Below are 24,356 nucleotides of genomic sequence, written 5' to 3' on the forward strand. Positions count from 1 at the left end.
TTTGCTGTGGCCTTCAAGCACTTATTTTAGTCACCCACAATTTCTAACGAACTGGGTGGCTGTTATCTGAGCCGGTGGCCATTTTGGACTCTGAAAGAGAAGCGGTGGCCATTTTGTAACACCACAAGACTTGTAGTTAGGAGAGTAGGCTGAACTTGACTTTGGACATTAAGATCTGTTGGGCCACAAGTCGCAGGGGAAGGAGAACCCATTGGGTGGATTTTTTCCGCAGGATTAGCAGTGGAACACACCTGACAGGGAAATTGCAAGAATGGATCCCAGACAGGAGGGAACATCTGAACCTCAGGACTCTGAGGTTTCAGCTTCCGGGGCTAGACCTAGGTCAAGACCGCAATGACCACTGGCACAGAGACTGTCCAGGGCTGTCCTACGGGACGAATAATGTAGACAACGTGCTCTGGAAAAACGTGTGGTCCGGGTGGAACGATTGCTCCAAGATCAACAGGAGCGTGGTAACACGTCTCCTTCCAGAGCCTCTAGCCCTGGCTCATCCTTAGCCCATCTCTGAACAGAGAGGGTGGACGTTTTGGGATAGATATTTCCCCCTCGGCCTCTGACTCCCTAGGGCCATTAGGAGTGTAATGGGAGATCCTTTAGAGGGCTCTTCACAGGATTTCTTAATTCCTCATTCCACTTTGGCCCCTCAATCTGAACTTCCTGAGGACATAGATGATGATTATGAGGCTCTACAAAATTTGCCTCCTAATATTAAAAAGTTAATTGCATATGCAATATCCCATGGCATTGCCTCAGGCATGAAAAATCAGAATAGAGAAGATTCAGGTCCCAAGAAATCTCAATCTCATCCAGAACTGATACCAGTGGTAAATAAGAGGTCAGAGATGACTCCTCCACCTAGAGAGGTGGATGTCCCGGGATCACCCTCTTTAACTAGTGAGGGGTCAGTGACTGGAGAAGAGCCCGTGTGCAAGTTAGTAATGTCAGACGATGAGGATGCAGGAAAGCAGGACACCCCAACTTTTGCTGGTCTCTTTCAGTCTTCCTTATTTAAGCAGTTATTAAGCAAGGCAAAATCTAAAACTAAGCTGGGCGGAGATTCTACTCTTCCCGCTCCTGACCCTCGAAAAGACTTAACTCAGACTATGTTCACCAAGACATCCCTAGATGAGGAGGAAGTTCCAGCTCCACCTCTTTTTTTGGAGGTGGTCAAACGTCTGTGGGCCCAACCTGGCACATTCCCAAATCCTGGGGTAAATTTCATTTCACTTCATTTTTCATTTTATTATATTTATATGCCGCCCTTTTCCCCGAAGGGGACTCAGGGCGGCTAACAAATCAAATCAGGGAAGGGGGGGTACAGACAAAAAAAATGAAACATAACAATATGACAGGAGGTTTTATAATATGAATCAGGCTTTCTCCCAGGCACTCCAGATGCCTACGATTAAGACGCCTGTCGCGGCCCTATCATCCTCAGCAGCGATAGGAGATATAGCAGACAAGCTGAAGCCTGAGGATAAGAAAGCGGAACGCATCCTCAGGAAGGGTTTTCAGGCTTCAGCTTGGGCCATTAAGGCAGCAGCCGCTGCCTCCTTTTTCAATAGAACTACAGGGGGGGGCATAACCTTTTCCTAGGGGGTCACAGCAAGATCGACAGCAGTTTACAACTTCCGCGACACCTCATTTTAAAGCCCATAAAAAACTGAATTGAATGAGCTATTAAATGTTAAATTTGCTTTAAGAATGGCTGGAAAATTCGATTCGGAAGAACAAAGGATCATTGACAGAATAAAATGCATTGCCTTTCGAGAGGCTCGCGATGCTGGAGCGACGTTTATCAATCAAAAATGGATTGCAAACAAATTGAAACGTCATCCGGATTGGGTTACTGATAATTGGAACAAAACAGCCCAAGAATGTTTCACAAAATTTGGAGAAGGGCGTCCTCTGCAACTGTCCCAAGAAAGCAAAGCCATCATTGCAACTGGCAGTCGCAAACAACGAAAAGGAAACCGAAAAGTGGCCCAAGAAATCCTTCAAATTCGTGGAAAACGAGTTGATCAAAGGACAATCGGCCGATATCGAGAACGAGAAGGTTTGAAGCCATTCCACGTCATTTGCAAACCATTGAAAACTCAAACACACGTTCAAGATCGGCTTTGGTTGTGCGATTGGTTGTCTGAATGGACCGAGGAAGATTTTCTTCATTTGGCGCCATCTGACGAATTCTTCGTTTATGCCATTCGAAAACCGAATTTCCAGAACGATCAAATTTGGGCTAAAGACGTCGACGACATCGCCAAACATGAACGATATCGACAAATCGTTCGCAATCCGACTTGCATCGGGATTTTCGTCATTTTCACAGCCAAGAAACTGCATTGGGTTTTGAAGGATAAAGGGGAATCCTGGGATGGCAGTTATTTCCGTGAGAAAATTTTATTGGAGAATGTCATTCCATTTCTCAGTGATCCAGACAATGTCTTGGTGGTTGGTGAGGCTGTCTTTCTTCATGACTAAGCTCCTTGCATGCGTGCAAATGCGACTCAGCAATTGTTAAAGGAAAACAATGTCGAATTTTGGGGCAATGACGTCTGGCCGGGAAATTCGCCAGATCTCAATCCGGCAGAGAACATTGGGGCCATAATTAAGGATGAAGTGGAAGCTCTGATGATTCAGGAGCAAGGTCAAAATCGATATTCGGTTGAAACTTTGAGAATGAATTTGGAAACTGTGTTGAAAAATCTGGAAAATCGGACGGAACTGTTTGAAGATTTGTTGTGTTCTTATCCACCTCGTTTGAATGCTGTTCGAAGGGCTAATGGTGGTCATACTGACTATTAAATCGTGTCAATAAACTCAGTTTTTGATGGGCTTTCGAATGGTGTATGAATTATTTGTGTTGTTATTACAGGTGTTGCTGTGACCCCCTAGGAAAAGGTTATGCCCCGCCCTGTTCTGTTAAAATTCGGACACAGGGGGACGGAAGAAATGTTGTCTGCAATATGGCGCGGGATATGTCCCCTGGCATTTGGTTATAGATGGGAGAACTTTTTCTCCTTGTTCCCAACCAAAATTGGATCCAAGGATTCACCAAAGAGGTTTCTGCCAGCATATGGTGCTGATGTTACGTGAAACTTCGACTTATTATCAACCTGCCAGTTTTTCAGCCACAGGAGACGTCTTGAGGCTATAGAGGCAGACAAAGCTTGAGAAGCAAATTTAACAGAATCAAGAGGGGCATCCGCAGAATATTGCTTGCTGCAATAATCTTACGGAGATCCTTCATTGTGCGGGCATCCTCCGGGGAGGTGAGCTCCTGCAATTGTTGCAGCCACAACAAAATACAGGAACAGGAATTATGGCTGCAGGGGGATAGGTTCCAGTCCAGGAATTATTTCCAGGACATGAATAGAGGTCAGAGTCAAGCTAAACAGCCCTTTTGTTGGGGTGGGGGGGTTCATCCCTTCTGCAGAGGGAAATGAGTCAAATCCCCCACTTCCCATAGGCAGCCGCCTGTATCAGTTTGCGTCACAATGGGAACACATAACGACGGACACTTAGGTCCTCGCTACTGTGCAACAGGGCCTCAGACTGGAATTTCTCTATTCCCCTCCCAATTTCTTCATGTCTTTCCCTTCTTCCTGGAACCCGGTAAAACGTGATCTTGTTCGGCTCGCAATTCAACACTTATAGGAAATTCGGGCAATAGAGACAGTTCCCTTGGAGGAGCAAGGGTTAGAGTTTTATTCCAACCTTTCTATAGTTCTGAAGAGTTGGGGGGGGGAGTGATCATAGATCTGAAATGTCGGAACAAATTTATTGTATACCACCGATTTAAAATGGTGTTGTTGGGTTCCATCTTACAAGGTATTATACAGGGTGACTTCATGGCCTCCATAGACCTCATCGAAGCGTACCTACATATTCCGATCTTGCCTTCCCATCGTAGGTATCTTAGGTTCGCTAAAGAGGGAGCTCATTATCAGTATAGAGCCAAGGTGGCGCAGTGGTTAAATGCAGCACTGCAGGCTACTGCTAGATCAGCAGGTCAGCGGTTCAAATCTCACCGGCTCAGGGTTGACTCAGCCTTCCATCCTTCCGAGGTGGGTAAAATGAGGACCCAGATTGTTGGGGGCAATATGCTGACTCTCTGTAAACCGCTTAGAGAGGCCTGAAAGGCCTATGAAGCGGTATATAAGTCTACTGCTATTGCTATTGCTATTACCATTTGGTCTGGCTTCAGCCCCGAGGACATTCACCAAGGTCATAGCAGCGGTGGCAACCTACCTTAGGTCAATACCTGCACGACTGCAACTTTACCTGGATGATGTCTTAGTGCAGGCTCATTCTTATGAGCAGTCTCTAAGGGATCTCCAACTCACCATTGACACCCTCCAACAGGTCGGATTCTCAGTCAATTTTGATAAAAGCCACCTAAATCCCACTACTAAGTTACTACATCCAGGAGCAGTAATTGACTCCAGGGAAGGGGTGGTTTTTCTATTGCAAGAACGTAGGTCCAAGTTATAACAATTAGTATGGGAGATCCTTATCCGGAGGATGGTCCCTATAGTAGACTTTTCAAGTCTTTTGCGAACAATGATATCGTGTATAGGGATAGTTCCCTGGGCACGGTTTCATGCCAGGACATTACAGTGGGTCTTAATCCCATATCAAAAAGAAATGATGAGCAACTCTCCTTTAGCCATTCCAGTGTCTCCGCAGCTCCGCCTATCGCTCCTGTGGTGGCTGTCAGTCACACTCAACCGGGGGTTGCAGTTCAGAGAGTTGATGAGAGAAACCGTGACTATGGATGCAAGTTTCTTTACCTGGGGGGCGTTGATGGGCTCAAAGATGACGCAAGGCTGCTGGACAAAGACAGATCTATGTCACAACATAAACTATCTAGAGCTCAAGGCTTAGCCCTCCGTCATTTCCAGCACGACTTGCAATACAAGCACGGGTTACTTCTCACCGACAACATCGCCACAAAGACACATGTGAACAGGTAAGGTGGGACTCTTTCCAAGGCTCTGTGGACAGAGGCACACAGACTGATCTCGTGAGTGGAGACACGTGATTTCGATCATAGTGAATCACGTTTCCGGGACTGCCAATCACCAGGCGGAATGGCTCAGTCGAGCCACAGTGGACCATGGGGAGTGGCAACTTTACCTGGACATCTCTCAACACATCTGTTGCAGATTCGAGACTCCGGTAATCAGTCTTTTTGCGACTCTGGTGAATTCTCAACTACCGAGATTTGTGACCAGATATTGGACATGAGGGGCCGAGGACACGGATGTGCTGAGATGCTCTTATTGCAGAGGATGCTTCGGTGCTTCAAGCTTTAGATTTTTTGTAAGATGGATTAGACAAAGGTCTAGCATTCAACACCGTGCTCTGCCAAATGGCTGCACTTTTCACTATTCTGCCGGGCAAAGGTCAGGCCCCCTTGTCTCATCTTCCTTTAGTTAGGAGGTTTTTAAAAGGGTCTGCCAATCTTGCCCTTCCGGTTATACATAGGTTTCTACATGGGACTTGCCTTTGGTTCCACAGGCTATAACAGAGACTCCTTTTGAGCCGATTCGCATGATCTTCCTGCAGCTTCTGACTCTGAAAGTGACATTTTTAATTGCCATAACATCGGCTAGACGCATTTCAGAGCTTGGGGCTCTATCTTCTCGTAACAATTTATGCATTTTCCACCAGGATAGGGTAACCTTACGGTAGACCTGGTTTCCTACACAAAATTAATACTCCATTTCATAGGGCACAGGAGATAATGTTGCCCAACTTTTGTCCAGCTCCGTCTTACACTAGGGAGTGTCTCTGGCACAGGCTGGATGTTCGTAGGGCACTGAGAATTTATCTCAAGCGAACGGCTTCATTCCGTAAATCGGAAGCTCTTCTGGTGTCGTTTCAACCATTACACAGGGAGCTAGGGTGATATCAAACACGATAGGCAGGTGGTTGAGAAAAGCTATTTCTTTAGCTTACAAGCCCAAAGGCAAGGTTCCACCACAAGGTATTACTGCGCATTCTACTCGCAGTGCAGCCACCACGGCGGCATGGGTAACTTGAGCGCTGTTTGAAGACATCTGTAGGACAGCTTCATGGGCATCTCCCACTTCATTTATTTGACATTATAGATTGGACAGTTATGCATCTGCTGAAGCATCATTTGGACATAGAGTGTTGCAGCAGGTAGTGGCTCCCACAGCCTCTACAGATCTGTAGTTTATTTCCCTTCCTAGGGACGGCAGCTTGGGTATGTCTCGATGGTAGCACCTCCCGCTCTCCATTGAGAACGATCGTGAGTACTTACCTGTACGTTGATTCTAATGCTGAGAGCGGGAGGTGCTACCTCCCACCCTATCTAGTGTAGCGGCAGGGGAGGAGATACCCTTGTTGTGATATTTATTCACAGATTTACTCCCTACGATCTCGAGGAAGTGGGCAGAAGGAGTAGAGGAGTGGCTGCAACAATTTATCTCAGTCTATGGATCAATCAGGATTGACAATAGCCCGATGGTAGCACCTCCCACTCTCATAATTAGAATCGATGTTCAGATAGGTACCAATGATCGATTTATTTATTTTTCCCCTTTTTTGAAGATGGGAACCACATCAGCTCTTTTCCAGTCCTCTGGCAGTTCAATATTGTAGGAGACCCCTGTAAAGTCTGGAGTCTAAAATCTTTTTTACCTCATAGTGTGTTTCTCCTCCTATCACTATTGGAGGAGGGGGAGGCTGCGTGGATTGCCTTATGCTGGACCCAATTACTGGCTTCAATAAGCTGCAATGGAATACTGGGCAAATTTTCCCTAGAATTCTGGGTAGACTGAGTTGAACTGTAACTGGATTAATTATCTTCACTATTTGGAATGGACCTAGAAATTTTGGGGCAAATTTCTTGCTAGGCATTCTTAATCTTATGTATTTGGTAGATTCAGGTTAATGTCAGCATTTCAGATAGCATCCAAAATTAAATCAGAGTCCAAGGCCAAGTACTCCTCAAAGTTCCAATTTATTAAGAAAGCCATGCTGGCACATCTGGGAAAACCCGAATATGAAACTTCTCAGTTTTCCTCACCCAAGTTAAAGTTCATGATTCTGCCCCCCCCCCCCCCCCACACACACACAAGTCCATCACATGGTCCAATCTTCCACTGCCATGCTGGCAGTTCCACCCATCCAGTTCCCTTCAGGTGCCGAGGTACCAAGACAAAGGATGACCTTGGCAATCTAGAAAAGAATTTTATTTTGGCTACATAATATTCTACTCCATACTATCCCCGTCCCAATTCCCCACTATAGAAACAACATAGTAGAATAACAAGAGTGGCAGGCCAAAGATCCAAAAGGAACATTGCTGTAGCCTGACAGAACCTTAACTTTGTTGAAACTAAGACGCCTTTTTTCTACATGCCTTGCATGATAAAATATCATAGACAACTACGTAATATGAATTCTAGGTAATATTCTGTGTTAGGCTTTGGTTACCTTTCACGTTTGTCCCAGATACTTCTTTGCCAACACATCTTGGAAAAATATTGTGTGCCTGTAGAAGAGGAGGATATATGAATAACTGATTTTGACAACCCTGGCCTCCCTATCCTAGGTGTTGGAGAACAGAATCACTAGCAATACTAAACAAAGAATCACAAAACCCATTCTGCAAACATTGTTTGTCTGTTTCTCCCTGCCAGGGGAATTTGCTAGCACCTTTTATTTTATTAAAAAGCAAAAGTTTTCATGAGTTGCTTACTTCATAACCTATAGAACAGAATCAGCCTATGATCAAATCAGCCAGTACTTCAGTCTCTTGATGGAGAGACTACCAGGTGTCTTGTTATCAGAAGCTATCTCTTTTACTGAGTAACTTTAATCTATATTCCCTAAAATATATGTTTCATTAATGAAAATATAAACAGTTAATGAATATATTTCTGTTAAGGAATAAGAATAATTTACCTTTTGTATTAACTAGTATTTTCAGCATTTCTGAGCATAGCAGCCATATTAAAATTTCTACAATTGAAAACCACAGCTATCAGTTTCAAGCCTAGTGTTTCCTGTCTTTCTGTCTCGTTTTAAAATGGAGAGAAATTTATTATGATATTACATTGTCTATGTGATTCCTATGTGAAGGAATATTCACCTGTTGCCTGAAAGTAGCCCACTTAGATTTACTATTGCAATGAGAACTAGACTTTTAATGATTTTTTCTATTATCAAGAGACTGCATTTATTTGTTTGTTTTATTATGATAAATTATTTAGTTAAGGTATGCCATAAGATTTAGAATTGTTCTATGGCATTTTGTAAAAATTATTTGTCTCTCTGGAAGCATAACTTTTGTCAGGATGCTTTGTTTAGCTTCAAATTCCCAACACAACAGGGAGGGACTGTTGGAGATCTTGTTGTTGTGGTAAGCCAAAAAAGAGATTGAATCCATTCAAGTTCTGTTTTCAGTTAGCCAGAATCAAAAATACTTACCAGGCTTTCTCAACCTCTTAAGTTAGTGGAAATGGCATGATTCGAAGTATTAATATAATCCTCATGTTGCCTTCCCTGATGAATCAAAGATCAGATCATTTTCTGTTGAATCCTTAACAAAACGTAAAATGATCCACTTCCCTAAAACAGTGCATCCTCTCCAATAATATGAAAGAATTGCCCAGCTAGATTGTAGTACCTAGTCTTAACTGATCAACAATAAATTTTGATTGGCTTGGTTAGTACATTATTTAAATACATTTACTGAGAAGAATAGAAAATATTGTCGAAAACAAGGAAATGGGTGGAGGTGCAAATAGCAGCAGACAGTACTGCTGCTTGGGAGGGGCTGCTTGCCTGATGAATGTAATCCTTTTGTAATGCTTATAAGAAGCTTCTCTCTCTTTTAGGACATTAGAATAGCTCTATTAGACTAGATCAAGTTATTTTTAATTCACATCTCACATTTATAGTAACCAGTAATATACTTCTGAGATATTACAAAGCAGGAGATGGAGACTTAGCAGTATAAATGGTATTTGGAGGCTCGTTGCCATTAATCCAGAGCCCCCATTGATTCTTCAGGACAAAAGGATCTTCCTTCTAGTTGTGCATTCTTTTAGACTTTTGTCAGCAAAAATGTGTGCTGACTTAATTTGCATTGCCTCAATGCCTTGGCTCTAATCTTCTCCAGTTGCTAGATATAATGTAGAGATAGCTCTGTTACAATGCAGTGGAGCCTGTAAAGGCAAATCTTCTCAAATTTTCGGCAAGGGACTGCGAAGTGCAGCAGCACCTGTAACTTTGAAACTGAGTCATAAGTAGCTTTTGGGGGGGGGAGGGGTGTGTGTCAGTTGTAAGCAACTGGTTGTAAATAGAGGACTACGACCTTTAATGTGGAACAGTGTATGGATAGTAATTCATATATTTCCCTAATTTTATTTCTCTTTCTCACCATATAATGCAGTAAAGTGGACTTGCATAAGTGCATGCCTGGGGTGAAGGGTTTAGTTTTCAACTTGTTAAATGACTGGTATTCCATATAGTAATATCTCACGTTGAGCATTTCTATTAGTCTTCTATGTTTATAATGACTGAATTGTCCCCCTGCCCCGTTTTGAGGAATATTTTCTGTATAAGGACACATAGATCATCTACTCAAGGATTTGGTCCATTTACAGGAACATCTCCTTCATCCTTGAAAATATGTCACCCCTTATCTCCTTGAGAGCAAAGAAAGTATTCTCTCGGAAAGGAGATTAAGCTGTCACATCCTGGAAGATTTTGTCTACATGCTCTCTGTCTCTAAACATGCTCAACTCAACTGCCTTAATTGGATCTTGACAACCAAGAACTCATTGTTCCAATCACATACTAAATATACTCAACAAGCAGATATTTGTACATTTCACAATTTGTGCAATAAACTAAAAAGCATCCTCCTCCCACCCCTGGCTCTCTATCTTCATATTGGTTACTGTTAATAAATTTGAATTATCTAAAATTTAACTACTGTATTTATAGAGCTGGAATTCTGGTTCCTCAGTTAAATTTGATGCTTAATTGATGAAAGTGGGAAGTCAGGGCTTGACCCATTGAGTCACAAAATCTGCTTATTCTTGTTCTCTTGTTCTTAGTTCACAGGCACTGAACTGCCTTTCTTTTTAAGAGTGATACTTAAGTTGTAGGTGTTTCTTGAGGGAATGCAACTGCCTCCTAGCAACTATTCCCTTGATCAGTAAATCAGCTGCAACTTCAGTTCCTTTCATTCACACTATGTGGTCAGAAGACAAGCAAACTTTCCTTAACTACCTACTGCCCTTATCTCATCTCCACCAAGTTCCCCCCATCTTTCTTTCCCTATTAAGTGAGATGCCTCATTCTCTTTGTTTTCCTAGAGGAAAGGGAATTCTATGTATGGAGTATGCTTTTATATATGAGATAATGATTTGTGTGTGAGAAAATGGTTGGAATAATTCAGATGAAAATACATTCATTTTATAATGAGGAATTTGATTTTATACAGGCAGTCCTCAACGTATAACCACAATTGAGCCCAAACTTTCTGTTGCTAAGCAAGATATTTGTTATGTGAATTTTTCCCCATTTTACGATCTTTCTTGCCATAGTAGTTGTTAAGTTAACAAGATTGTTAAGGAATCTGGCTTCCCCATTGATTTTTCTTGTCAAAAGTTTGGAAAAGGTGATCACATTGACTCAGAACACTGCAACCATCATAAATATGAATCAGTTAGCAAGAATCTGAATTTTGATCATGTGACCATGGGAGGTTGCAACAATTGTAAGTGTGAAAAACAATCATGTCATTATTAGTGCCATTGTAACTTGGAATGGTCACTAAATAAACTGTTGTAAGTCAAGGATTATCTGTAAGTAGTTTACTTTAATGAAAAATTACTAATATAAATGCAAGTTTTTGTTTTGTTCCTATACTGTTTTGGACTGCAGCTGTTAATAAGTATGTTCATACACATTTACTACGTATGCAAGTATGTCATACGCAGCCATTAGTTGGAAGAGTTTGGAAACATTTGTTTGATCATGCCAAATTGAACAATAGTGGAGGAAATATATATTGAAGTACTTTTAACTTCACAATAGGGTTTATAGATCACATTTTTAGAGTGTTTTATACAGTGTTAATGTGAAATTGTAACTCATTTTTCCTCACCTCATTTTAATATAGATTTCTACCTCCTTCATTTCCTACATACAAGTTTATTTCTTATTCTAACTATATAAGCTATTTTTATTGAATTCAGGCTGTAGGCTGTTCTTTTCTCAAAAATATTTCTGGCCCATCAACAGACTCTGCTTGGCCTCATTTTACCAGCTGTTTTTAAAAGCAAATGGTTTGCAAATGACATTCAGTTTCTTGGCAATTCTTCTTCTCCAGCTTGATCCAAAGGAGATGTTATATAGAGAACGAGCAGCTGTAAACATCTGGCTTTGAGATTTCAGAGGCCAAATTCTGCTGAAAATAAAGGTGTAAATCAGAAAACTGTTTGCTTACTACTTGTCATTTTCAGAGGCTGAAAACCATTATTCAATTTAAGTTGCTACGTTTTTTTCCCTTGTAGGATAAGTCTGAGATGAAATTGATCTGTTTTTGGCAGAATTTCATTTATAGCTCCAAAGAATGTTATTTTCTTTAGCTTTTATTATTCCAGATAAATATATGCTATGCCTTAATTTATAATATAATATTAAATCATGTGATTTATAACATCTCATTATTATTCAGAATAATTATTGGATTTACACAACAACTTGCTTTCCTACTTTCGCTGATTGATGTCAATGTTTAGTCTTCTCTTTGAATATTTGGATACATAAAATCTTTGCAGCTAAATCTATTGTACATAACACTTTGATCATCCTATATATGTCACTATATTTGAGTAAATAAGTGATTTAAGATGTCCTCAAATGATTTAGAACTCAAATGATTTTTTTTAATATTTCAAGAAAAAATCTAAAGGTTCCCCCTCCCCTATTATTGAGCTATTCTAAATTGATTACATTTTTGTAGCAGACCATAATGTGCATTAGATATATATTTAACTCAGATAATCTCTGGAAAGTAAGAGTTATAGTAGGTCAAAAGGTCCAGGTAATATGGAATATTTAAGCGCTGCCTTGTCTCGCAGCCGGGGCCACTCCGGGCCGCCGGCCGCTGGCACGCGCTCCTGCGAGAACCTCTGCATAGTGCCGGGAGGCCGTGGAGAAGCTTTGCTCCACTTCTCACCCAGCCTTCCCCCAGAGGTGATCTGGGACTTCCAGCGGCGGAGCTTGGAGAAGCAGCGGCCGCAGGCCGGGGCAGCGGGTGGGCGGCGGCATCGGAGCACTTTGCATCGGGGGAGCCACCAAGCGCCTTTGCTGCAGACCCGGGCGCTTGGCTGCTCCCGTGATGCAAATTTCCCGCCCCCCCACCAAGGAAGACCGCTGCCCTGCTTCGCTGCTTCTCAGAAGGATGCCCAGCTAAGCCTCACCAGGTATAAACCTCACCGCACGTCACTGATTAGAGGCTACATCTGTAATAGCTGAAGGAGAACACAGTGACTCCACTCAAATGCTCCCAGCCTTTTTACTCACTGCCCTATGGAGGAGACAAAAAACTTTTTGAGTCCTACATTGCTATCTGCCTCCTTTTGCTGGAATGCAGAGGAAGAAGAGACCCTCAAGCTGCCCCTTTCCATCTCTTCTTTGAGACAACACATGCTTTCCTGCTCCTCCATGTTGCAAGCTTACATTCTGACTAATCACACTTACCTTATGCTTTCAGATACGGCACTTAGTGGTCTCACAATCCCTGCCATCCCCTGTATTTTGCATCATCCAACTTGGACTGTTTGGATGTGATTTCTAACATGCACGAGGAAAAGAAATAATGGTTTCCTCCTTTTCCCCACTTCATTTATATTTTTTTCTCTTCTACCTTCAGATTTATCCTCACTTTTCATCCTAAAGGGTCCATTAACTTGGAGTTTTACTGTGATAGTAATTGGAAAAATATGAATATCCTTCTGTAGAAATACTATACATGAATTTTGTTATATTTACATTAAAATTGAGGTAAAGATAAAGAAGTACGGTTAGGCAGATTTATTGAAAAGGTTTGAATGGCTTTCTGATTTAGTGCTATAACTCTGGATGGCTCGCTACAGTTATATCAAACTAAAGGCCTAACTGAGGTAAGATACTGAAAAATCTGGAAAGTCTTAATTTAGACAAAAGTGGTACATTTTAGGCCCTCTGGTGTTTGTTGAACTACATGCTCCAGCAGCCATCATCATTGACTACACTGCTAAGATATTTCAGCAGCTTATGGAAGGTCATAGGTTCCCTGTTCTGACTTAAATGTTGGGGTGAATTTGGGATTATATTATTTTCTGTGACAGATAAATAGATTGCAGTCAATTCATTATATTTATTTTAAAAAATGAATTTTCCACAAGGACTGCTCATTTATTATTTCTTGTAGATTGAAAAGGCGGAAGATGGCTGACAAAATCCTGCCACAGAGGGTAAGTTCTCATTTTGTGAAAGTATATTAGCATTAAAGATAAAATTGAGGACAGTGAGGACATTTGGTCTAAATGGGGAGAAATATTGCAGACTTTGAGACTCAGGTTTTCTAGAATAGAATATTTGCTGCTGAATGTCTCATAGAAACAAAATAAACTTATTATGAAATTTTACTTAACTTTTGACAAATCTTTCTATGTGGATTATAGTTATTTCCCAGGGCCTGGCATGTATTTATATCCTATTGACTAGCCTAGTAAACTATTATATTACTTTTAATTTAAGAACAGATTTCTGAGCTACACAATTTACAATCACCTTCTAGTTATAACTAGAGATAAATCTACTCTTTTAAATTAGGGCAAAGTTATATTGTTTTTCCCAGTGATAGAAAAAAATTAGGAAAGCCTGTCTATATACTTGATGATCACAATAATACTAATTGACATTCACCTTACATATATACCTTTTAAAAACACTAAATAATGTGATAACATTTGTTAGATAACTATCTAATAATCCATTCTTTTTCTGTAGATTCGTGAATTAGTTCCTGAGTCTCAGGCATACATGGATTTACTGGCTTTTGAACGCAAGCTGGACCAGACAATTGCCCGCAAAAGAATGGAAATCCAAGAGGCAATCAAGAAACCTTTGACGGTATAAGGACATGATAGAGAGAGGATCAGCTAAAACCCTATTAGAGGCAATCTCAATCCACAATTGCAACTAATTTTGCTGTATTAAGTTATCTTGGGGAAAAGGTCGAAACCATAAAACTGGTTTGTGGATTTATATGATGATTTCTTTGCTGTTTGCAATTAATGTTTTCCTTTAAATTTTCAGCAAAAGCGGAAGCTGCGTATTTACATCTCTAACACTTTTACTCCTGGCAAAGAGGAGTCTGAGGGTGGTGAGCGTATAGCCTCGTGGGAACTTCGTGTGGAAGGCAAACTTCTTGATGATGTAAGAATGAAATTTCTTCGTTAAGAGATAACTTTATGGCAGATATAAGATGACAAATGTGTGTTTCCTCTGGATAACTGCCTTGTTTCCTATCCACCCTTAAAAAGGTCTTGCATCAGGCAGCTAACCTATTGCTTCATTTAACTGTTGACTAATCCTTTATTAATTTGCATAAATGAAAGACATTATGTATGTTTCTTCACTTTAAGCAGTAATTTATGTTTAAGGGTGGTGCTGGACCAGACCAAAGGCTAGTCTACTTCAGTTTCTGCTTACTGCAATGTCCAATTAAATTAGAATTCTTGAGATCTGGCTTAAATTATATCTTATTCTTGAAGAATATGATAGAGGACTATGTTTTTAGACAAAATAACAATAATAACTATTTTTTACTTTTCTATTTGCTGTCTTACCAGAAATACATTTATATTTGTGCCTTTGAGTCATTATTGACTCCTGGTTACTGGCTGGACAAGTCCATGAAGTTTTGTTGGCAAGCTTTTCCAAAGTGGTTTGCCATAGCCTTTTTCCTAAGGCTGAGAGAAGCTAACAGCCCCAGTCACACAGTTAGCTTCCATGCCTAAGGCAGAATTAGAACTTCAATTTGCTCCTCATGCTCCTTAATCATTGGCTCAAATTGTTCCTGAATTTATTGCTCCTTATTTTAAACTCCACAGAGTATCTATGGGTTGCAATGGTGATAAATATTGTATAATTAGTATATTTTACAAATAATAAAGGTGACATCATTTACTTATCCCTCACTTAATGAAGTGTTTTGGACAAGTGTGTTTTCTAAAGTTATTGTGAGAATGGTAAAGCTCAGTTTCTCATTTGTCTTTCTGTCACAGCCAAGTAAACAGAAGAGAAAATTCTCATCCTTTTTCAAGAGCTTGGTTATTGAACTAGACAAAGAATTATATGGACCAGACAATCACCTGGTGGAGGTCAGTATCTTGCGATATATACTATAAAGTAGACAGCTCATAGCATTCATACACTTTATACTGAACTTAGATGCATGGCTAAGAAATTGACATAAGGACTTTGCTTCTATTAGAACCAATATAATTTTACATTCAAAGTTTCCATATTACACTGTTAGATCAAAGGTATAGAATATGTTCTGTTTATAATTTCCATCCACATTTTTTTCTTTTTTGTTGTTATGCTTGTTAAATTTTATTGCATGATTTATCTTATATTAGTAAATTTAGCACAGTACTTTGAAATAATTTAAGTTCATAGTTTATTCGAGCTGGATATAAAAATGTTTAACCGAGATGTAGTAGACAATAGATAAATGAGAATTAGAATTCCTTCCATGTTGACTAGCACCTTCATGACACCACCAACTTTTGGCTATGCATTTTTCAGTGTGTTCCTTAAAGCCCAGGTGTAGACCTTGCCCCCCCCCCCCCAAATAGTGCCTCCACCAGAAATTGACTGATATATGGTATAAAGAAGAATTGATGGAGAAAGCTATGACCTGAACCATATTCGGAAGTGACTAGTAGTATTTTTTTCTTAATTATGGCAGAAGACTTAAGTTTCCACCCATTACAAAACCAAGCAGTGAGCCAGCAATCAGGAAACTGATTATTACCATGTAAGATACTGCATGGGAGATTGACTTGTTTTCATTTTTCCCTTGTTTCCACTAAAGAGACATATTATTTATGCCTTTTTTTACCTTAGTGGCATCGGATGCCAACAACCCAAGAGACAGATGGCTTTCAGGTCAAGCGCCCTGGTGATGTGAATGTAAAATGCACTCTGCTTCTCATGCTGGATCATCAGGTAAGAAGGCAAATTGCCAGAGCAGACCAATTCTAATGTTCTAAGGCAGGATTTCCCTGTTAGATTTATCTTCTTGAGGAGGTGCAGTTAGAGTCCTGAGAAAGTATGAAGAACCTTTTATTGTTACAATAAAAATCTACCATTTCATTGTACCATTCTCAATATTCATTTGTATTCATTTTAATCCTTAGATATTTAAGGAAAGTATGTATATTGATAGTACACTAAAGGGAGATATGGTTGCAAAAGGTTTAGGAACCCCTGCTTTACTGAAAAGAAGATAAACAGATCCTGGCCCAGAGGCATCTTTTCCAATTACTCATTATTTGAAACATTCAGTTTCTTTACCTGGAGCAAAGTGAGTTTCCTACAACTTGAGTTTCCTACTTGCTTCCAGAAGTTCACCATTTTCTTTTTGAAGTTACTCTCCATTGTAAATTGTGGATCATTTGATAAAGATAATTATAAAGTTGCATTTAATTTTCTTTAAAGGAAGCTTAAATACTAGATTGTGTTGTATGTTCTCTTGCTCTTTATATAATTCATCAGAAGCTTCATGCTTTATTTTATTTTTTTAGAGAAAATAGATTAAAAATTGAAACGGGGGATGGGATTGCAAAATTGATAGGACAGCACACATGTTAATTAAGTAACATTGTCATTTCAGCCTCCTCAATACAAGCTAGATCCACGTCTGGCTCGCCTTCTTGGTGTCCATACCCAGACCCGTGCCAGCATAATGCAGGCTCTATGGCTCTATATCAAATATAACAAACTCCAGGACTGTCATGAGAAAGAATATATTAACTGCAACCGCTACTTTCGCCAGGTCAGTATGTCTCTGCTGTTCAGGATGTTTTATTAAATGAAGAGGTTTTTCACAAACCACGTTAACTTTAGCTTCACTCCTTATCAGTCCTAACCACAAGCTGATCAATAGTCTGTAATCCATCTTGATGTTGCTTATGTATTGCTTATGTTGCATATGATTTTTTGCACAGGTGCATAATACGAACATTAAGTACCCTGTTTCCTTGAAAATAAGACTTCCCCCGATAATAAGCTCAATCAGGCTTTTGAGTGCATGCACTAAAATAAGCCTTCCCCTAAAATCCCCGAAGATATTGCAAAACAGCAGCAGCCATGAGGTGATCACGCTCACCACCTCCTGTACCTCAAAAATAATAAGACCTCCCCAAAAATAAGGCCAAGCACTTATTTTGGGGGTCAAAAGAAAATAAAACCCTATCTTATTTTTGGGAAAACATGGTATTAGCAGCTATATCCAAGAAATAAAGTTGGAAGCTGGGAGCTGAGCAGCTTTCATGTTTGGGAACTGGAATTTCATTTCACACATAATTCTGATTCTCAGTTCCTGATTCTTTTAAATCTGTTATATCTTCCCAAGTTCATATCCATTGCTTAGTTCTATTCCCACCAATTTGAAAATAGGAAGCATAATAAATTGTATATTTTCTATCTTGCTAGCTTGAAGAGCTAATACACTAACAAAACAGGCCAGGGATGTCAAACTTGCGACATGTTCTCATCACGTGATGTATCACAACTCCCCCCCCCTTTGTTAAACCGGGGGTGGGCATAGCCAGCATATGACACATCAGTCCGTGGGCCATGAGTTTGACATCCCTGAACTAGACTGTGAAAATCTCTTCAGATAATTTTTAATTATATTGTTTAAAAATAATTGGAAGTCCACTGTTTTGTTACCAGTTCACATGATTGTTGTTGGTGTTATTATACATGTCTGCAGCCAATGCCTGGCTGGTGCAGAACAATCAAAACAAAGAAAAGCAACTAAAAGATAGAAAATAGATGTGGAAAGTAGAAAGAATGACAGATTGGATGGAAATGAAGCAGGAGGCCCCTCTGGGGTAAGGCCAGGGGGAAAATCCAGGTGTTCAGGCCTCTTCTAAATCACAGAGGAGTGCAGGCTTCATTCCAGAGGATAGGTAGTGCTATAGAAAAGGCATATTTCGGAGGCATGATGGAGGACATTGTTAATTGAAGGAGCCCAGTGCACTAATCCTGCAAGATCCAATCAGCTAGGCAGATTGTAAACAGTAACAGTAATTCACCATGAATTGGTACACACATGGATATTTAGATTTTTAAACAATCAGTATATGTAGTCCACAATTTACAACAGTTCATTTAGTGACTGTTCAAAGTTATAACAGCACTGAGAAAAGTGAGTTATAACCATTTTTCACATTTGCGACCATTGCAGCATCTCCTTGGTCACATGATCTAAATTCAGACTCTTAGCAACTCACTTATATTTACGACGGTTGCAGTGTCCCAAGGTCATGTGATCACCTTTGGCAACTTTCTGATAAGCAAAGTCAGTTGGAAAGCCAGATTCACTTTAACAAGCATGTTACTAATTAACAGCTGCAGTGATTCACTTAACAACTGTGGCAAGAAAATTGTTAAATGAGACAAAATTCAGTTAACAAATGTCTCACTATGCAATAGAAATTTTGGGCTCAGTTGTGGTCCTAAGATGAAGACTGCCTATACATTAGTGCTTATCACAGTATAGATCTCATCCTTACAATTAGAATGTCTCATGGGCTGACTTTGAGCCAGGGGTGAAATTCAGCAGTTTCTAGAGCAGTGTTTTTCAACCACTGTGCCGCGGCACACTAGTGTGCCATGACATAGTGTAAGGTGTGCCGTGGGAAAATTACTTTATATATAGTCAATATAGGCACAGAGTTAATTTTTTTAAACATTTTCTAATGGTGGTGTGCCTCGTGATTTTTTTCATGAAAAAAGTGTGCCTTTGCACAAAAAAGGTTGAAAAACACTGTTCTAGAGAACCGATAGCGGAAATTTTGAGTTGTTTTGAGAACCAGCAAACACCATGTCTGGCTGGCCCTAGAGTGGGGTGGGAGTGGAGATTTTGCAATATCCTTCCCCTGCCGCACTCACCAAGCCACGCCCACAGAAGCAGTAGTAAAAAAAAATGAATTTCACCACTGCTTTGTGCCCACCTATTTTTCCAGATGTTATTCCTTTGGAATTACTAAGGTTTGTCTTTTTGCTTCATTTTAGATCTTCAACTGCAGCCGTATGAGATTTTCTGAGATTCCAATGAAACTGGCAGGACTCTTACAACATCCAGATCCCATTGTTATCAATCACGTTATCAGGTAATATTGATATTGTAAGAAAAATTATTTGGGAACAACTTAATTACACCCTCAGTTGATACTTAACTGTATCCATATACATAATATCCACATTTATTAATTAAAAGTTGTGTTTGGAGAGCCTTCTGGAATCTTAACCTCTGCACTGGATTTTTGACAACTGTATGCTTTCTGAGTTCTCATTTAAAAATAGTATTGGTGTGCTTTATAGAAATGTCTATTAAAATGAAACACTTCATAAATTGAAGATAGAGAAGGTGTTTAATCTGGACAATTAGAATAATATCACTGCTTATCTAGGAAACATTTCTTTTGAATTTCAAGGTCTCTCTAATTCAGTGTTTTTCAACCACTGTGCCGCGGCACACTAGTGTGCCGTGACATAGTGTAAGGCAGTGTTTTTCAACTTTTTTTGTGCAAAGGCACACTTTTTTCATGAAAAAAATCATGAGGCACACCACCATTAGAAAATGTTTAAAAAAATTAACTCTGTGCCTATATTGACTATATATAAAGTAATTTTCCCACGGCACACCTTACACTATGTCACGGCACACTAGTGTGCCGTGGCACAGTGGTTGAAAAACACTGGTGTAAGGTGTGCCGTGGGAGAATTACTTTCTATATAGTCAATATAGGCACAGAGTTAATTTTTTTTAACATTTTCTAATGGTGGTGTGCCTCATGATTTTTTTCATGAAAAAAGTGTGCCTTTGCACAAAAAAGGTTGAAAAACACTGCTCTAATTCATCTAACTTTAAAACAAAGTTGTTTCATGCTTTATTTTATTCTGATTGTGAAATTCTATTTTCTGTTATCTAGATTTTTTATAATTCTTTTGCAATTGCAAACTCTCCTGAGCTGTCAGGTGAATGCAATTAGAACAGCTCTGAGAAAGGGTCAAATAGATATTTTTATTGTTGATCACCAATCAATATTGTTGTCTCAGCAAACCGTCTGCCTTCCCTTGGGAAACAGCAGATACAGACCTAAGGATTTGACTTCAAACATTTCTTCTCTCAAATAAACTCTAAGCTGGAATGTCTTTTAAGTATCCCATCAGGGCCTCCTCTCCTTCAGCCAGGGATTCCACCACAGGAGAGCAGGAAAGGCAATGTTTACATATTTTAAACAAAATATTTTGTGATGCATATCCAAATATTACAATTCATGGAACTGTTCCAATTTGCACCTCCTATGTGGTGTACATTTCAGATTTGTATCACTTCTTTAGAACACTTCTGACGTAGTGTAAGAGAGAAACTAATCCTTATACTAATCTGTATCACATGATGGTGAAGGCATAAATCCAAGAAAGGATACTTCTCCATAGTGGTAGAGATAGCACCCAGGCTGGGTTGACCTTCATCAACTCATTGTGAGGACTGAGGCTGATAGTTAATTGAAACCACACCCCTGTCATTAAACAAAAGCCCAGTTCTGACTAAGTCCCTCAATGAGGATGGATGCATCATCACCTTGTTCCTAGGCTGAGTTGTGATATGAGTTTGTGAGTACAGCGATCGTCTTGACTGATTGTGACCCTGGCTGACTAAAGCTCCTCGCAGAGCTAAATAGCCTTGTGGGTCGGTGTCTTTGAGCCCTCTTAAGGCAAAAGTGGTTTAAAGTGTCCCCTTGCAGCTTGAAAAGCGAGGTTGGCTTGCATTGCTAATTGCCTGCGAGGCTCGCGCCCTTCCAGCCCGCTGCCATGTATCCCTGCCTTCGCCGCCGGTCCCTCTCCACTTGCACTCTGGACCTGTCAGCTTCCCCTTTGAGATCTGGACATTCTTTTCATGCTGGGAAATGCTCCGCTGCTCCTGCTTGCAGTAGAGCAGTGAACCGCAGTAACTTTGATTGATTGATTGCCACTTGAGCGTATTTCAGCTACCACAGAGCGACCCGAGCCTTCAAAAGCGGGGAATTCAACTTGTGGAGCGACATGCTGTGAACAGAAAGATCTTGCTTCAATGACCGGGACGTTAGAGAAAAAAGGCGCGAAGCGCCATTTTTGTATTTACATGCCTTTTCTCCTATCAAAATAGCGGCCGCCACAGCCTCTGAACCAACGGACTATGGCAGGGAATCTACTGCTGACGCTAGCATTCCCCAGGTGGTGGAAGAGCAAGCTTCCTCCCCCCCCACTGCCTCCACCTCTGCCTCCTCTAGCACCACAAGGGGGTGCAAGAAGCCCTTAAAAGCCTCAGCAAGAGCCAGCAAGTCAAACAAATCCTCTAGACCTGCTTCTTGTTGAGAAGCAGAAGGAAAAAGTGTTAGAACGCATTTACAAGAAAGTTGCTTCCAAGAAGACTTCCTCCTCCAATAATACTGATCCACCTCAGCTTGCCCAGATGCAGTAAGCCTTACAACTTTCTCCTGGGAATAGACAGAGCAGTGAGGCTTCCCTTAACCCTCTCTTTCCCATTGATGTGTCAGGCATCTGGGGGCCAACACAGGAGATAAAACCAGCTATGACTCCTGCAGCATCACTGGCCCCTCCCACTTTACAGAGGGTAGACAGTATTCCATCTACTTCAGCAGGCCTTGGCCAATCCAATCCCCTCTGCATGGTCAATTTCCAAGACATCATTGCAACTGCCATCTCACAGGGCATTGCAGTTGGTTTGCAGCAAAGGGATGCTCAATCTAACAAACAGCCAGCCCAAATGCAGTCAGCTGATAGGCCTGCGGTGCCTCCACCTTTGGCAGCAGTAGAGCCTTTGGCCCCAGATGAGGAGGAATCAGACCACTCTTCTGAATCTGATGAAGGGGAAATCAAAGAGGCCGGAATGTCCGAGGATGAGGCAGGGAACCAGATCAGAAGACCTCTTCTGGCCTTTTTCCACCAACCCTGTTCCCTTCATTACTGTACAAGGTCAAAATGGCTTCAAATTTCGGCACGCAGCCGGCAACCACCACTCCCCGCCCGGCAATTGTGTCTGCAGACACCCTGTTTTCCAAGCAGGCTCCTTCATCAGAAACGATACCTACCCCAAATATCTTCATTGACCTGGTGCAGCGTCAGTGAGAGGCTCCCACCTCGGGCCCAACTCCATCGGCTTCTCAAGAAATTCTTCGATGTGGCCAATGAATTGGCTCAGTCTCTATCGATCCAACCATCAATGCCCCGGAGACTGCCCCTCTATACCAATATGCCGAGGGAGGGGAGCAGGGGGTGGGGGCAGAAGATGTCCTTAAGCCAGAGGACAAAAAAGCAGATTTCACTCTGCAGCGTGACCACCAGGCAGTGGCATGGGCAATCTGGGCCTCAACCACTGCCTCATTCTTCACCCGTTCCTATTTTCTCTGGCTGCAGGACCTGCAACCGCGTATCCCCATCGCAGACTTCCGTGCACATCAGGATATCACCAAACTAGTGGCGGCGGTTCAGTTTACATCTGATGCCACCCTCTGATCTGTCAGATTCGCCTCCCGAGCCTTGGCATCTTCTGTGGCATCTCGCAGACTGTTGTGGCTTCGCCAATGGCAGGCGGACATGCTCCACAAATGGTGTTTGGCCTCGGTCCCCTTCAAGGGCAAATCTCTCTTTGGGGATGCACTGGATCCTTTTCTCATTGAGAACAAGGAAAAGAGGAAGATTCTCCCTACCGCGCCCAAGAAAGGGTTCTTCCGCCCCACTCCCTATCCCAGGCGGTCTTCCTTTCGGGGCCAAGATGGGGGGGGTCGTCCTTTCGGAACCAAGATTATGGATCGTCCTTTCGGGGGCAGACTACAGCAACCAGGGTTATAGGCAGCAGGGAGGATATTCCTCTAGGCAGAGGGGGCAGTCAGACCGCTATCAGAGGGGTAAGGCCTCCAAGTGCCCCTTTCGTGGAGGTGGGGGATGTTTTTACCGCCGGACCTAATTTACCAGAGTCTAGTTATCCCATTAGAGGCAGATTGGCTTTTTTCGCCGATCAATGGGATAGAACCACCGGTGATGTTTGGGTTAGATCTACTGTTCGTTCAGGGCTCGCCCTTGAGTTTGTCTCCAACCCTCTTAGGCTCTTCATTACCTGCCCGTTATCTAACAACCTGCCTCGATGACATCTTATGCAAGAGGCGATTCAACATCTTTTGGACATACAGGCAATCCACCAGTGCCGGCGGGCCAACACGGCCAAGGATTCTGTTCTATACTTTTTATCATCCCCAAGGCCTTGGGAGGCTGGAGAGCCATCCTTGATCTTAAGAAATTAAACAAGTTTATTCATTATAAACATTTCAAGATGCATTCCTTGCAGACTATTTTGAGTAGCATTAGGCATAGAGATTTTCTAACATCTATTGATTTAACGGAGGCATACCTCCACATTCCCATCTTACCCCAGCAAAGACAATTCTTACATTTTTCCTATCTTGGACACCATTTTGAATATATGGCGTTACCCTTTGGGCTATCTTCCGCTCCTAGAGTGTTCACCAAGGTGCTTGTGGCTCTGGTCGCTGCACTGAGAGAGGTACCTGTCAGGTTACAGACATATTTAGATGACATTCTCATACAATCTTCATCACCTAGTCAGGCACAAAGGGACCTTTGCGACCACTTTGCGGGCCCTTCAGATCCATGGGTTTCCAATTAATATATCCAAGAGTCATCTCCATCTGACCACCAGGTTAGTGCACCTTGGTGCCTTAATTGACACAATTGAGTGTAGAGTCTTCTTGTCACAGGAGCGCCAGGACTCCCTTAAGTCATTGGCAGGCCAAGTGGCGAGGGGATACTCCTTAGCCACACTTTCTAAATTGCTGGGCACCATTGGGATAGTTCCTTGGACTCGTCTGCATTCCCTCAAGCTCCAATGGTTTCTCTTGCCTTTTCACAGGAGACTCTTAAGCTGTTCCCTGACCAAGGTGCATATCCCAGCAGAGGCTTCCCGT

At 41.4% G+C, this 24,356-nt stretch overlaps 1 protein-coding gene across 2 annotated transcripts in view; it reads left to right on the forward strand.

Annotated features, from left to right (window-relative positions):
- Window positions 1–24,356, forward strand: part of SMARCD2 (SWI/SNF related BAF chromatin remodeling complex subunit D2) — a 54,646-nt gene that overhangs the window by 23,568 nt on the left and 6,722 nt on the right. For both annotated transcript variants that reach the window (XM_014069074.2, XM_087713517.1), the window contains exons 3-9: window positions 13,493–13,535; window positions 14,074–14,196; window positions 14,383–14,502; window positions 15,354–15,449; window positions 16,201–16,302; window positions 16,970–17,131; window positions 19,381–19,478. In XM_014069074.2, coding sequence (XP_013924549.1) covers window positions 13,493–13,535; window positions 14,074–14,196; window positions 14,383–14,502; window positions 15,354–15,449; window positions 16,201–16,302; window positions 16,970–17,131; window positions 19,381–19,478 — 744 coding nt within the window. The remainder of the gene's footprint in view (window positions 1–13,492; window positions 13,536–14,073; window positions 14,197–14,382; window positions 14,503–15,353; window positions 15,450–16,200; window positions 16,303–16,969; window positions 17,132–19,380; window positions 19,479–24,356) is intronic.

This window comes from Thamnophis sirtalis, unplaced genomic scaffold (genome assembly GCF_051295495.1).
Source record: "Thamnophis sirtalis isolate CommonGarterSnake01/CBP01778 unplaced genomic scaffold, rThaSir2_p1.2 scaffold_4, whole genome shotgun sequence".
Lineage (NCBI taxonomy): Eukaryota > Metazoa > Chordata > Lepidosauria > Squamata > Natricidae > Thamnophis > Thamnophis sirtalis.